This window comes from Marmota flaviventris, chromosome 18 (genome assembly GCF_047511675.1).
Source record: "Marmota flaviventris isolate mMarFla1 chromosome 18, mMarFla1.hap1, whole genome shotgun sequence".
Taxonomy (NCBI): Eukaryota; Metazoa; Chordata; class Mammalia; order Rodentia; family Sciuridae; genus Marmota; species Marmota flaviventris.
Genome location: NC_092515.1, coordinates 7,180,688 through 7,195,584, shown reverse-complemented (window position 1 = coordinate 7,195,584; position 14,897 = coordinate 7,180,688). Strand labels below are relative to the sequence as shown.

At 53.1% G+C, this 14,897-nt stretch overlaps 1 protein-coding gene across 1 annotated transcript in view; it reads left to right on the top strand.

Moving 5' to 3' along the window:
* Sult2b1 (sulfotransferase family 2B member 1) overlaps nucleotides 1–14,897 on the top strand; it is a 29,494-nt gene that overhangs the window by 7,051 nt on the left and 7,546 nt on the right. Inside the window, exon 2 of the mRNA XM_027920506.2 lies at nucleotides 8,775–8,917. Within this exon, the coding sequence (XP_027776307.2) occupies nucleotides 8,775–8,917 (143 nt within the window). The remainder of the gene's footprint in view (nucleotides 1–8,774; nucleotides 8,918–14,897) is intronic.

The window sequence follows — 14,897 nt, the reverse complement described above, 5'->3', positions numbered from 1 at the left end:
GGGAAGGCGCGGCCTTTCTAAAGTCCACTGCCATGCGAGCCGTTCTCCAAAGGCAATTGATTTTTAAAGAAGAGAAGTGGGGCGTCTGGCAGTTCTTGTTTAAGAGAATGAGTTGTAGCCGGATGTGGTAGCGCCCACCTGTGGTCCTGAAGCAGGAGGATCGTCACTGGAGGCCAGGAGATCAAGGCCAGCCTGGGCCTTAAAAGAGAGAGAGAGAGGGAGGGAGAGAGAGAGAGAGAGGAGAGTTAAAATAGGGAAAAGAATGAGACGGCTACAGATGAATCTGCAACATTGTCATCAGAGATTCATAGAAAAATCAGCAAGTTGCAGAGTAGGTTTCATATTAACGTGGTTAGGGGGAGGGGAAGGAGGAAGAAATCAGAGCCAGAAAGTGTGAATGTGTGCGATCATGCATAGGTTACAATCCCAATCGGGGTCCTGCCTGGCTAGCGGGTGATGACCACGGAGGCTATTTGTGTGTGTGTGCACGCATGCGCGTGTGCTGCAGCTGGAACCTGGCCCCATCCACGCTAACTCTGTGCTCTACCACTGAGCTGCACCCCCAGCCCTCAAGGAAGCTGAGTATCCCCCATGGTCACAAGTATGTGTAACATTCATAATCCTAGATGGCCAACAGATATGGGCAAGAATGCGTTTCCTAATTACATTTCCTAAACACGAGGACGAATGCACAGGTATCCATGCTAAGACGGGAGAAGCCACAGGTTCCTCTGCATCCCAGCCCCACACGGGCTCTCCTGGTCTTGTGGGTCAGGAGCCCACGCTCCGTCAACTTCAAGTCACCTCTGGTCCCACCAGGCAAGGATTGGGAGGGTGACCGCCTGCAGACTCCAGCCATTGTGTGCAGGATTAATCATTCAAGATGTGCAGTAAGGCAGGGAGAGGAAACCGAGGTTCTAGGGGAAACCTAGATCTATCCCTGCAGCACTTTTAAAGCTTCAGGTCAGAAAAGATCTCTGTGTGTATATCTTGCCAAATAAATGCCACCTCATAACCTTTTCTTTATTTTATTCTGTGGTGCTGGGGATGGAACCCAGGGCCTTGTGCATGCTAGGCAAGCACTCCCCCACTGAACCACATCCCCAACCCTTTTAATTTTTTTTTAAGTTTTGAGACAGGGTCTTGCTAAGTTGCTGAGGCTGCCCTCCAACTTGTGATCCTCCTGCCTCAGCCTCCTAAGCAGTTGGGTTTACATTCAGCTGTTTATGAATTTCTTTTACAGAAATTATTTACATACAATAAACTGCACAGATCTAAAGTCCACCAATTTTGATAATTATGTCGCGATGCGGCATCTCCTTGTGAATGGCTGGATGTCAATGTTTTCAGGGACCTTGGCTTCTCTACCCATTGCATTATTGCTTTTGGTTCCTCTTGAAACAATGTTGCAATCATCATCTTGGTATCTGTTTCTCTGGGCACTTCCTTAAGGACACCTATGTATCCCATGGGTTACTGGGAGGTCATCTTTTGCTGGTTATTCTGCAGCAAGACCTGCCCTTCACAGGCTGGTCCTTCTAGGTGGAGCACAGTAGACGGGGAATCTCTGCTCCCTCCCAGCGCCTACTAGTGAACTTAGATTTAAACAAGGTCATAGATGCCGGGCGCTGAGGTGCACACCTGTCAACCCAGCGGCTTGAGAGGCTGAGGCAGGAGGATTGCAAGTTCCAGGCCAGCCTGGGCAACTTGCCTCAAATTAAAGTTTGAAAAGAGCTGGGGATGTAGATCAGCGACAGAAGGCTTGCCTGGTATGTGTGAGACTCTGGGTTCAATCTGCCCTCTCCAAAAAACTAACACACAAAGAAAATGGTCACTAAGTATTAAAACCATTGTCAGCAGACGGGATGCTGAGATGGGAAAGCACCGGCTGGGGTTGGGGATCCCTGCTTTATCCCAGGTGGTCCCAGAGGACCCCACCCTGAAGAGGGATGCTTTATTTCCATGCTGCTCAGTGACCCCAAGAGGTTATGCCTGGCTCGCTCAGCTGAGAGGGTTTTTTCCCAAAGCATGAGTCATCCTGTTGAGGTGGAGCTGGGGACACTGGCCAGCCCATGGGGAGGTGGAAGGGCACCCCTGGCCAGGAGAACAGCAGGGCAGCGGCAGGGCGTCAGGAGGCTGCACGGTCTATTCTGGCAGCTGGTGTCTGGATGCCGCTTGGGCTGGGAGCCCTGGCAGCCTCCCCAGGGACAGGCGAGCTGGCCACTGGCGTGAATCAGCAGGACAGCCCAAGAGGCCTGGGGCCGTCCTCAGGATCTTGGTCCCAGCCCCAGCCTCACACAGGCCCCCACATCCCAGAGGTGCCCCCGGTACCCCCCCTTCAGGTCTTCACCCAAACCTGGCCTCTTCAGAGGGGCCTCCCTGACTCCACCTATCTGAAATTGCAAGCTCTGGGGACTCTGAATGCTCCACAGCCCCCAGGGCTGTCACCTTCCAGGGACCACTCTAAATCATTACGTGTGACCTCCGGCAGGGGCTTTCATCTATTGTGCTGGCCGTTGCCTAGTGCCACTGCGTCTGGCACACAACGAGGACAAGGATGGCCTGGGAAATATTTGTGAGATGAGCAAATGGACTTGCCTCCATTGCAGACAGAAAGGCCGGAAGCTCTCTTGGGGCACTAGACTGGGAGGTCCCTTGGAACAGAGGCCCCTGTGTCACTCCCCACCCCCGTGATACCTCCTTCTATGGCTCCTTCTCCAAATGAAACCAGAGAGGGCGTGAGATTGCCACATGGCCGGTGGGGCTGTCATGCAGGTGGGGGTGGCTCGTCAGTACAGCCCTGGGTGGCCAGGAGGGACGCTGGCCTGCCAGACGTTTCATTGTAATAATGAGTGTTAAGTATTTATGCGAACGAGGCTCTGAGACATATAATTATACAGGCCAGGCGTGGTGGCACATGCCTGTCCTCCCAGCGACTCTGGAGGTTAAGGCAGGAGGATCAAAAGTTTGAGACCAGCCTTGGCAACTTCGCAAGGTTCTGTCTCAAAATAAAAAAAAATAAGACGGGGCTGTAGCTCAGTGATAGAGTATCCCTGGGCTCAATCCCCAGTCTCACAAATGGTAATTAAAAAATAATGATGATCACACAATAAAGTCAACCTTGTTCTGGGGACAGTGGCTCAGGAGGCTGAGGAGGAGGAGGATCTCAAGTTCAGAGCCAGCCTCAGCAATTTAGCAAAGCCCTAAGCAACTCAGTGAGACCCTGTCTCTAAATAAAATATTTTAAAAAAGGGCTGGGCATGTGGCTCAGTGGTCAAGCCTTCTGGGTTCAATCCCTAGTACAAAAAATCACAATGATTAATTTGAAAAAATGGACCTTTGGGGGGAAGTGTATCGTTTTTATCGTTTTGATTCAAGTATGCACTTGACCAGAGCCAGGGACCAGAACTGATGGTCGCCCCAGGCAATGCCTCACCCCAGCAACGCCCCCCCCCCAGCTGCCCTTTGGGGAGAGACCCTTCCCATGGGGGCCCCCAACAGAGGAGCTCGTTCCCCTGTGCGGTTGTGCCTCTGAGATCCCTGGTTTATTTGTTTCCTGATGCTGTTGTAAGAATTTCCCAAAAACCGAATGGCTGACCACGTCCCAGGGCGTTCTCACGTCTGGAGGTCAAGTCCAGGAGGGTTTCCCAGGGCCGGAATCCACGCGCCACCAGGGCTGTCCCTGCGCGGCTCCAGGGAGGATCCCGGCTTCCAGAGGCAGCTGTTCCTGGCCTCGGCTGGAGGCCGCTCCCTCCCTCGGCAGGGCCAGCCGCCACCTCTGGCCTCGGACTCCGGGCTTCCCATCTGCTCTCTCCTTGTGAGGACCGTTAGCACCCCACCCCATAACCCAGGGTCGCCTCCCCATCTCAAGATCCCTGACGCGATTCCTCAGCCAAGTCCCTGTTACCAGGCAATGGAACACACCCGGGGGTCTGGGGACGAGGGCGCGGGGCCCTGTGGGGACCACAGTCAAGGCGAGGAAGGGGTCCCTCTGGCCTCTGGGCCTCGGGTCCTTCCCCAGGGGGCGCCTGCGGTCTCCCCTCCGCCGCTGGGGAGCGCTGTGGGAACGGCGGTGCCTCTGGGTGTCCATGGACCCACTCAGGGCTCCCCCGAGTCCAGGTGGCCAGGAGCGTGCGAGCGTGTGACAGTGGGAACAGGTTTCCTGTTGTCTTGGATCAACCCCCAGGAGGCAGAAACTGCTTTAAAAGCCTTGCTCCTATTGGGATATTTGACTGCGTCTATAAATATGTGTAAAATAAAGTGTGGAACAGAGGGAACCGCGCAGGTGACGCCAGGCCGGGACTGCTGGCCATGGGGACTGAGGATAGCTGCTGCCACCTAACCAGCCCCTGCCCCTGCCCGGAGGAGCGCCCAGGAGGAGCCCGGGAAGAGGCCCAGGCAGACACCCCTGGCACTAAGCTGTTTAGGGTGTGCATTTGGGGACAGACGCTGGGGCTCCAATCCCGGTCTGCTCTCTGCTGCTGTGTGATGTTAGCCAGGAACAGAGAGGCTCAGAGAATAGAGGCGTTTAGGTCTCGCAGGCGGTGGGCGCAGGCGCAGGCAGCATCTCTTATTCCTTCAACAGCCTCCTCTGGGCCGGGCTCTGTGGGCAGAGAAGGCCGACCCGAGGAAAACGAGTGCTTAACAAGCCCTGGCTTGTCGCGGGCAGGGAAGTGGGCAGGGGGCTGCCTAGGCACCGGGTCGCTGTCTCTGTTCAGAAAATAAAATGCTCCAAGGTCCAATGCTCCTTGAGCATCTGTACAAAGCCACAGTGGAAAATTCCACCACCCCCCCCACCTCTCAGGACAAGTCCAAATCCATTGCATAAAATGACCTCCCGGCTATGCATACAAAGGTGCACGTGACCCAGGGGAATTTCGAATTTTGTGTGTAGGCTTGGATCCCATCCCAACAGCTCTCGTTACAGTGCAGATGCAAATACTTCAAAATCCAAAGAAAAAGTCTGAATCTGGATCTCCTCAGAAAGCAACGCGTGGGTGCGCCTGCAGTCAGGGTGGTCAGGGAGCCTCGCGGACAGGGGCAACAGCAGAGCAAAAGGCTTGAAACTAGCGGGGTGAACGGAAGGAAAAGGGGACAGTGAGTGCAAAGGCCCTGTGGCCGGCCTGTGCCTGAAGTGTGGGATGAACGGCGAGGTAGAGGTGTGGCTGCAGCCGTGAGCTGGCGACAGGGCAGCCAGCGGGGAGGCAGCGAAGCCTTTGCTTCTGTTTGTGTGACATGGAGACTCAGGAGGGTTTGCGGGGAGGACGCAGGTTCTAACCAGAACCTCTGGCTGCCTTGGGGGGAGAATTGACTGGGGGTCTGGGGCGGAAACAGAGAGACTGGGCCGGAGGTGGGCCCCGCACTCTGCACTCTGCGCTGGCATGGGGGGGGGTGCACATAAGGAAAGGGCTGGGAAAGGCGCCGCCCACGGCCAAGGGGCCCTGCGGGCTGGGTCTGGTTCTGGGTTTTGCTTTGGAGACGGGGCCTCTCTGTGTCGCCAGGCTGGCCTCCTACTCCTGGGCTCAAGTGAGCCTCCTGCCTTGGCCTCCCCGGTAGCCGGGACCACTCCCTGGCTGTGCTCTGCTAACCCTTTTTGTTTTATTTTGAGCCAGGTTCTCACTTAGATGCTGAGGCTGGCCTTGAACTGGCAGTCCTTCTGCCTCGGCCTCCCTAGCCATTGGGATCACAGTGCGCCACTGTGCCCAGCTCTGCTCGGGTCTTGCTGTGTGGCGTTGGCTGATTGCTAGCCCTCCCTGAACCTGCATCTCTGCTCCTCTGTGGCACAGAAACCCGTGTATCAGCCCAGTTTCACCCCATTGGTGCCAGGACAATTATTGACTCAGGTGCTGGTTGCCTGAGCTCAGCAGGTAGGCGCGGTGGAGAGGTGTGGACGCCGTGGCCTGAGATTTGGGAGCTCTTCCCCGCCCACACACCCAGGGCTGAGAGCCACAGGGACAGACAGAGATGTGAGAGCTCTTGGGCCCCTTCGCCTGCCCCGGGGGAGCCCCTGCCTTCACTCATTCATTCAAACCTGGCGAAGGCCCCGGGTCCGGCCCTGTGGGTCCCCCCTGGAGTCCAGGGGGCTGCGGCTCATATGGAAGTGGGGGGTAGGGCACTTTGTACCAATGCAGTGACTCATTCAGTTTTGGGGACCTGAAGGCCTGGTGGCCCTTAGTTTTCCCCTCCTGCAGGTGGGCAGGAGAGGCCCCGGCCGAGCCTCGGTGAGGCGCTTAGCTGCCCATCTGCCTGGGAACCATGGCTTGGCCCCACCCACGGGGCTGCATCGGCCTGGCCACTGGTGACATCACTGCTCCACTCCCCACGCTCAACCTGGGGGCTGACTGATGACATCAGGGACCAACAACGACCGCTTCCTGAATGCAAGCCAGGAGTCAGGCCTTATCCTAACCATTTGTCCCCTCCTGCCATCCTTATTTTTTAAAATTTAGGAAACTTTGATGCCGTGCTTAGTCCATGCCAGGTCCAGTCTGAAGCCTTTCACAGGCTTGTAATGACCCTGTGAGGTGACCATTATTGTTATTCCCATCACATGAATCAAAAAGCAGGCACAGAGAGGTTAGGTGACTTGCTCAAAGCCACACAGCTGGCGGGAGATGGAGTTCAGACCCACACAGTCTGCACTGGGGTGAATGCCACCAACCAATACGCTTTGCTCCTTCTCTTATCCCTGCTGTAGCTGTGGGGAAACTGAGGCACAGGGAGATTTTTTTTGAGCATCTGGCCGCAGCTCAGTTAGAAAATGGCAAACCCGGAGGCTCAGCCTGCAGGATCCAGCTCCAGAACCACGTTGATGCCTGGGCCCCAACCCTGGGGGTGACCAGCGTACCCCCATCCCTCAGCCTTCCACCAGCAAACCGCGCCCCCCCACTTCCCGAGCCCCTCAGACACTGCTGTTTGGAAACCCTGGCTGAGCTGGGCACCCCAGGGCCCCCGCGAGGCCTCCTGTGACCCCCGCCTGGTGCCAGGTCTCAGCAGGCCCTTCCCTCTGGTGGAGCCTCTGAGCCCCGGAGGCCTTGGTCTCCTCATCCACCAACTGGACAGGTGCGGAGGGGCTAGCAGAAAGGGCCTCCGAAACCAGCGCTTGGACCTCACTGGAGCCTGAACCATTGTCAGCCCCTTTTTATTTTAGCAGAAGAAGTTTCTTCCCTGATATTTCATTCACTCGTTCGCTCGCTGAATATTTTTCTAAAGGGAACCTCACAGGGGGGTCGTGTCCCCAAGTCTCAGCCCACAGCGCAGTGAATTTGCAACGTGGGTGGAGGGGCCCCCAGCCGCCTGTTCCCTGTCCCCCAGCAAGGAGCACGGCCCTCCCGCCTCCGCCGCCATAGCTGGCCTTTTCCCCATTCTGAATTTTTTTGTAGTTGGACCCCTGCAGTGTGGAGTCCGGTGTGTTGTGTCCCTGGTGTGGCATTATGTTCCCGAGTCTCATCTGTGCCGCAGAACCAAACCCTCTTTACATCACAGATATTTGGGACTGTCTTCTTGACTGTTCTGAAATAAAATTCAAAGACAATGTGCTGTAGTCCCCCTTCTGTGCTGCCCCACCTTCTCTGGTTTTAGTTACCCTTGGTCAACTTTGGTCCAAACATAGTAAATGGAAGATTCCAGATGTTAACAGTTCATAAGTTTTAAGTTATACACCCTTCTCTGCACCATGATGAAATTTCTCGCTGTCCTGATCCATCCCGCCTGAGACATGAATCACCTTTTTGTCCAGTGTTTCCACTCTGTATGTGGTACCTGCCCGTTACTCATGGTTATCAGATCACCTGCCGCTGTACAGCCATTCTTGTATGCAGAGTTTGGTACTATCTGAAGTTTCAGGCAGTGGGGGTCTTGGAAGTCCCCTACAGACTGCTGCCTACAGATAAGGGGGGAATACTGTAATCTATTTACTCGCGTGAATTTTTAAGGTTCAATATATCATCCTATGTGTGCTGTAAAGGGAGATGCATCGAAGGAAACACAGTGTGGTGGGAAGACTGGGCCAGTCCTGGGTTTGTGGGGCCTGAATCTTAATCCATGTCAAGAGCAACCCTGAAAAAATAAATAAGAATTGCTTCCTATGACTGCATCTTTAGGTAGGTGGAATGTTTATTGCAAATGAGAAAAGAAATCACAGTGAAGTATTTCCTTTTGGAAGCCAACAGATTCCCATAAATATCCCAGAAAAGTCACAGACAGTGGCTATACCCACTTCACACCACGGGCTCGAGGTCCTTGCACGAGGAGTGTGGTGACCTAGCTTCTGTCCCTCGCCTTCCTGTCCCTCACCCCACAGTCAAGAAGCACCACACCAGCCAGTTCACGGGGGCCTTGCTGTGCACAGAGGAGGGAGAGCCCTGCTCAGCTGCGCCTTCCCCAGCCCTGTCACGGTCCCTCTCCAGAGGCTCCGACACCTGGGGAGGTCCAGGCTGACAGGACTGTGGACTGACCAGTTGCCCTTAAAACTTCTCCCTTTGGCCACTTTGGCTGCTTGAACCTGTCGCATGGGGGGCTGGGAAAGCAGCACAGGTCACTTTATTCTGTTGTGCTGGAGCAGGGGCGAGCTGGGCGCCTGCCTCGGGAAGCCTCCGCCCCACTCTGTAGGCTGTGTAGAGCACTCTGGGTCCCGCCCGCTGTGTGGCTTTGAGCAAGCCACACTCCCTCTCTGTGCCTGGCTTTCTTCACCCATACCGAGGGAGTGATACTCGTCAGGACACCATAGGGCTGCTGCTCTGCCTGGTGACCGCCGTCTCCCTCTCCTCCCACAGCCAGACCGTCTCGGGCGAATACTTCAGATACAAGGGCATCCTCTTCCCCGTGGGCCTCTACTCCCCGGAGAGCATCAGCCAGGCCGAGAACACCTCCAATGTGCACGACGACGACATCTTCATCATCACCTACCCCAAGTCAGGTACCTGTGGGGCTGGGGCTGGGCCAGGGGAGCAGGCGGGAAGGGACCCAGGATGCCGGGTCCCCCAGGGGGACAGGGAAAGAGCCACCCGGATGAATCTGGCCTCTGCACTTCCAGTCCCCTGCGGAAGCAGCCTTCCGAGACACCACAGGCAGGCTCCCTCCCCGGGGTAGGCTTCCCCCCTGCTAAAATCAGGCTCCCCCTGTACCTTGACCTTCATAGCATTGATTACTACCAGCTACTACAACTTTTTTGGGGGGGCAGGGGAGTACCAGGAACTGAATCCAGTAAGCCACATCCCCAGCCTCATTTTATATTTTATTTCAGGGTCTCACTGAGTCTCTGAGGCTGGCCTTGAACTTTCGATCCTCCTACCTCAGCCTCCCGAGCCTCTGGGATTACAGGCATGCGCCACCACCACTGGCTCAATTAAAAAATATATATATATTGATTAGTCTCTGGTTTCTCCACTTTGTCTGTCTGTCTGTCTTTTTGATACTGGGGATTGAGCCTCAGGGGTGCTTTACCAATGAGCCAAAAATCCCGGCCTTTTATATTGTTTTATTTTGAGATATGGCCTTGCTAAATTGCTGAGGCTAGCCTTGAACTTGAAATCCTCCTGTCCCAGCCTCCTGAGCCTCTGGGATCACAGGTGTGTGCCAGCAAGCACAGTTCAGTTTTTCTGGAGCAGTGCTCCAGTCTGAGTCTCTAAAATGACAGGGTTGACTACTATTTTCAGAATACTTTTGAGAATTTTCATGATGTAACTTCACCCTTTTAAACATAAAGCCCCCTCTCCTTCCCCATGTCACTTCCTTTTTTTCTTATTGTGGTTCTAGGGCTGAAACCAGGGCCTTGCACAAAGCGCCCTGCTCAAACCCAGGACGTGCTCACCACCGGGCTGCCACCAGCACGGGGTTCTGAGCGCGCGTGTGGAGGAGTTCTGAAATATAGTCCACTCTCCATGCGACTCGCCCACTGAGCACACACCGCGCAGGCTTTGGCAGTCACAGAGCTGAGCCTCCACCCCACAGTCCATCTTAGAATATTTCCATCACTCCATCGAGAAATCCTGGGCCCCGGAGCCCGGGCCTCCCCAGGCACCCGCCCTTCCCCAGGCCCAGCACCCAGAGCCCACTCCCTGTCTCCAGGACTGGCCTGTTCCAGGCGTTCCCTGTGTGGGGACTCATGCAATGAGTAGCTTTGGTGTCTGGCTTCTGTCACTCACGTCGTGACATCCACAGGTGCTTCGTCCCCCTCTCATGATAGTGACACTCCATGGCGTGCGCAGGCCACGTTGTGAGTGGATGCCCATCAGCTGAGGGGCGATCGGTCCTTTCCACTCTGGCTGCTGTGGATAATGCCCCCGTGGTCATCTGCGCACAGATCTTATGTGGACGTGTTTTCAGTTCTGTGGAGTTCTGGGATTGGACGGACACAACCTTCATATAGCTATCAGCGCAACGACAGAGGCTGGCCCAGTGGCCCACGCCTGCAATCCCAGCAGCTCGGGAGGCTGAGGCAGGAGGATGGCAAGTTCAAGGCCAGCCTCAGCAATTTAGCTAGACCCTGTCTCAAAATAAAAAATTAAAAGGGTTGGGGATGTGGCTCAGTGATTGAGCATCCTGGGCCCCCCCCCCCCAAAAAAAGAAAAAGATACAGAAGAATACACCCAACTGCCCACATCCCTTGTAGCCTTTGGTCATTAACTCCTCCCTCCACCCTACCCCCTGGCAACCAGTGATCGCCTTGTACCCTATGGTCTTGCCCTTTCTTAAATGTCACCTAGATGGAGGCACGTGGCATGCAGCTTTTGAGACGAAGGACAGACTTATTCCACTCACCATGATGCACTTTGGGTTGTTAGAGTGGTGCTGAGGCCGCAGGTTACGGGCTGGTTTTGGGCTGTAGGGACGGGGCTCGGCCTGTCTGGGGTCGGTTCCTCCAGGGTGAATAGGAGACAGCTTCTAGGAAGCTTTGTGGACAGGTCTGTGCATGGAATATGTTTCCACTTATCTTGGGTAAATACTCAGATGAGCGATTGCTGGCTCTGTGGCCCCCGTGTGTTGAGCTTTATAAGAAGCCACCAGGCTGCTGGGTGCCACTTGGCAAGGCCCTAAGAACTCGGTGAGCCCCTGTCCCAAAATAAAACAGAGAAAAAGGCTGGGGATGTGGCTCAGTGGTTAGGCACCCCTGGGTTCAATCCCTGCTACCAAAATAACCCCAAAAAAACCAGCGGACGGTTCTCCCCAGTGGCTTTGCCACTTTGCCTGCTCACCAGCAATGGCACCGGGTCCCCTGCTCTGCATCCTGCCAGCTCACCACCACCAGGTGGTTTCCAGCGGTTTGATAGGTGCCGACTGATGTTCGATTGTGGCTTTCATTCGCTTTTCCCCTGATGTCAGCACTGTCTGGCCGTCCTCTGTCCTCGGTGGTACAGGGTCTTTTCCAATCTTTCCTCCTCTTCGTGGGCTGTTTGTTTTCTCATCGTTGAGTTTCGAGACATTTCTTTTACAGTCCATGGGGGAACCCTTGATCAGATACGCGTCTTGAAGCCTCCTCCTGGCTGCGGCTGTCTGAGCGCTCTCTTATCAGAGCATAAGAGCAGAGATTCTTCATCTGGATGAGATCCAATTAGTCACTTTGTCCTTTTACATATCATGCTTTTGTCGTATCTAAGAAATCTTTGCTTAACCTATGACCACAAAGATGTCTTCTGTTTCTTCTTCTAGAAATTTTACAGGTTTAAATTGCACATTTAAATCTGTGATCCATTTTGAGCTGGATGTTATCCGTGGTATTAGGTGGAGATCAAGGTTCTTTGTGTATGGATGTCCAGATATTTTGTGTTTATTTTTTTTTAATAGATTTAAAATGGATTAACTTCTCCTCAGTCCTGTCACGTGTAGATAACATCACATTCACTTTTTCTTTTGAGATAGTTCTGGGGATCGGACCCAGTGCCTCACACATGCTGGGCAAATGCTCTACAACCACAATACATCCCCAGCCCATCCTCTTAAAAAAAAAAGAAAGAAAGAAAGAAAAGAAAGAAATTTCTCAAAGTCGTGGAGGTTGGCCTCAGACTTGCAATCTTCCTGCCTCGGCCTCCCAAGTTGCTGGGATTACATCATACCCAACCCCAGCTGTTTTTTGTTTTTTTTTCTTTAACAGTTCCGCAGTATTTCACGACACTGACATACAATCATTCTTGTTTAACCATTTGCTTACTGATTAACACTTAGTAATTTTTTATCTTTTCCTTTTATTTGTTTATTTGGTACTGGGGACTGAACCCAGAGGTACTGTACCACTGAGCCACACCCCAGCCTGAGCACATTTTAATTTTGTTTTTTTTAAACTATTCATATTTCCTTTTCTAGGATGATCTCTGGTACCCGCCCCCCCCCCCCCCATTGAACTCTTGGTCTTTCATTGTTTCATAGGAGCTCTTTATATATTAGTGAACTTAATTCTTCACGGAGACTGAATTATAAATATGTTCCCCAGTTGTTTTTTTTTTACTTTCATCATAATTTTTCTATGCATATCTTTAAAATCATGTATCAAGTTGACTTCCTAATTTTAAGGCTCTCTTTGGATTCATGGCTCATCATTATGATCATGATCACAGGGTTTTTGTTTCTTTGTGTTTTAAGACAAGGTCTCACTCTGTTACCCAGGCTGGCCTGGAACTCCTGGGCTCAAGGGATCCTCCTGCCTCAGCCTCCTGAGCAGCTAGCTGGGAGGGATGACAGGCTCCACCACCGTGCCTGGCTGATTGTGGTTTCAATGTGGTGGACCACAGTCATCAGGATCACGGGTGGAGGCTTGGATCTTTTTTGGTGCTTTAAGGTCACAGCAACACTCCATGATGAAACACTTGTCCCTTGGTTATTCCTACCTTAGAAAATGTGGGAAAGTTCTAGAATATCTCTAAGCCCTTACTTTCCCCATCTCCAGTTTCTTTATTTTCCCCTATAATGACAACAGGACTTATGTGTATCAGTTAGGGTATATGTTAAGCTGCTGTAACAAAGAGACCCCAAGAAATAACCAGGATTTTCTCCCCAATAACAGTTCAGGTAGGTGGGCATTTGAGCAGGCAAGTAACTCCATTCCAAGAAGTCAGAAAGGCTTAGAATGCCCTTCTAGCTTGGTGGCTTCTAAAATGGTGTCGTCCTCTTTGGCAACACCACTTCCAGAGTCCTGTCGGCAAAGGGAAAAGGGAAGAAAAAAGGGGAAAGGGTATGGAGGACAAGCAGCTCCTCTTAAAGGCAGGGCCCAGAAAGTGCTGTCCCCTCTACTCACAGCTCATAGGCCAGAGCTTAGTCACGTGACCATACCCAGCTGCAAAGGATTCTGGGGGCTGTAGTTTCTGGGTGAATGCCAGCGTGCTCAATGAACCTTAAATATTCTGATACTATCACCAGGAGGGGAAAATGAACTGTGAAGACACTTGGCATCAACTAAACCATCTCACACGGGTGCATCAGTCAGCCGCAGACAGGAGACTGAAACCACACAGTCATTTCGACAGGAGAGGCTTAATGCAAAGAAGGATTTAAGGGCCATTGGGGTGGCTTTTTAGAAATTCAGAAGTATTGGCAAGGATGTGGAAAAATTGGTTGGAGCCTGGTGCACTGTTAGTGGGAGGATAAAATGGTACAGCCACTATGGAAAACGCTCTGGTGCTTCCTAAAAAGAAAAATTAAACATAGAATTATCATATAGTCCATAAGGTCACTTTTTGATATATATTCCAAAAAAGAAAAAAAATCGGAGGGCAGGGACTCAAGTAGATATTGGCATGTCGATGTTCAGGGCCACATCATTCAGAATGACCAGAAAGTGGAAACAGCCCGATGTCCATCAAAGAACGAGTCCATCATTCAGCCTTTAAAGAAGAGGAAGATCCTGGTACATGCTATAACTCACATGAACCTTCAGACACTGTGCCAAGAAGCCAGACACACAGGTCCACTCGTAGAGGCACTTGGGATGGTCACATTCCAGGGTGGGTGCCAGGGGGTGAGGGACCATGGGAGGTGGGAGTGGGTTGAGAGTCCAGAGTTTCCATTCTGCACATGACAGCTGTGGCGGTGGCCTAACGGTTGCCCAGTGGTGTGATTTTACTTCACGCCACTGTACAGCTAACCTTAAAAAGGTTCGATGGTAAATTTGCATTATTCAGAGGTAGACTTAGCCCCCGTAACAGGGGCTTCCACTACAAAAGGCTAGAGACTCAGAAGGACTCGGGAACAGCTAATGCAGCAAGCAGCCACTGCTTCCAGGGCTGGTCTAAGCCCCAGTGAATCTGGAAGAGGGACTCCCCCTCCCCCAGCTAAGATTCGACTTTCACCGGAGCTGACATTTCCTGGGGGAGGAGACAAGTGTCACTGGGCTGGTGGCTGGTGACCACAAGATAAGATCTGTGAATCCACAAGATCCTGGAGAGGAGCCGGTGAGGACCCGTGGGCGGCTGCTGCGTTCCTCCAGCGCCCTCTACTGGCAAAGCCGGGCCCAGCCAGCTGGGAGGGCAAGGGGTTCCCAGGGTCCAGCTCCAACATCACCCGCCAGCGCTTGGAGAGGCAGCAGACCACACGCGGATGATGGTCGCAGGGGTGGTGGTTGGAATCCCAGTCAGTGGAACCCTAATCATAGGCTGTTGTGGGCAGGAGTATAATTGTTCATCGCTTTGCCCTGGTCTCCTGCCCTCTGAGCCCATCTGCACCCCGCTGATGGGGGGCTGCCTATATCTAGGGTCCTGGGGCTCAAAACAAGGCAGCGGAATAAGCAGACCTTATACCCAGGCACCATGGGCTCAATTCCAACTTAAAGGGGGGATTTGCTGCTCTGCCACCAAAGCCTAGGTATGTCAGTGGCTGAACCCCATAATTTATTTCTTGTTCTTGCAAACCCCAGAGCCGTCAGGTGGATGGGGGGAGGGAAATCCACGCTGCCATGGCCATCTGGCGCC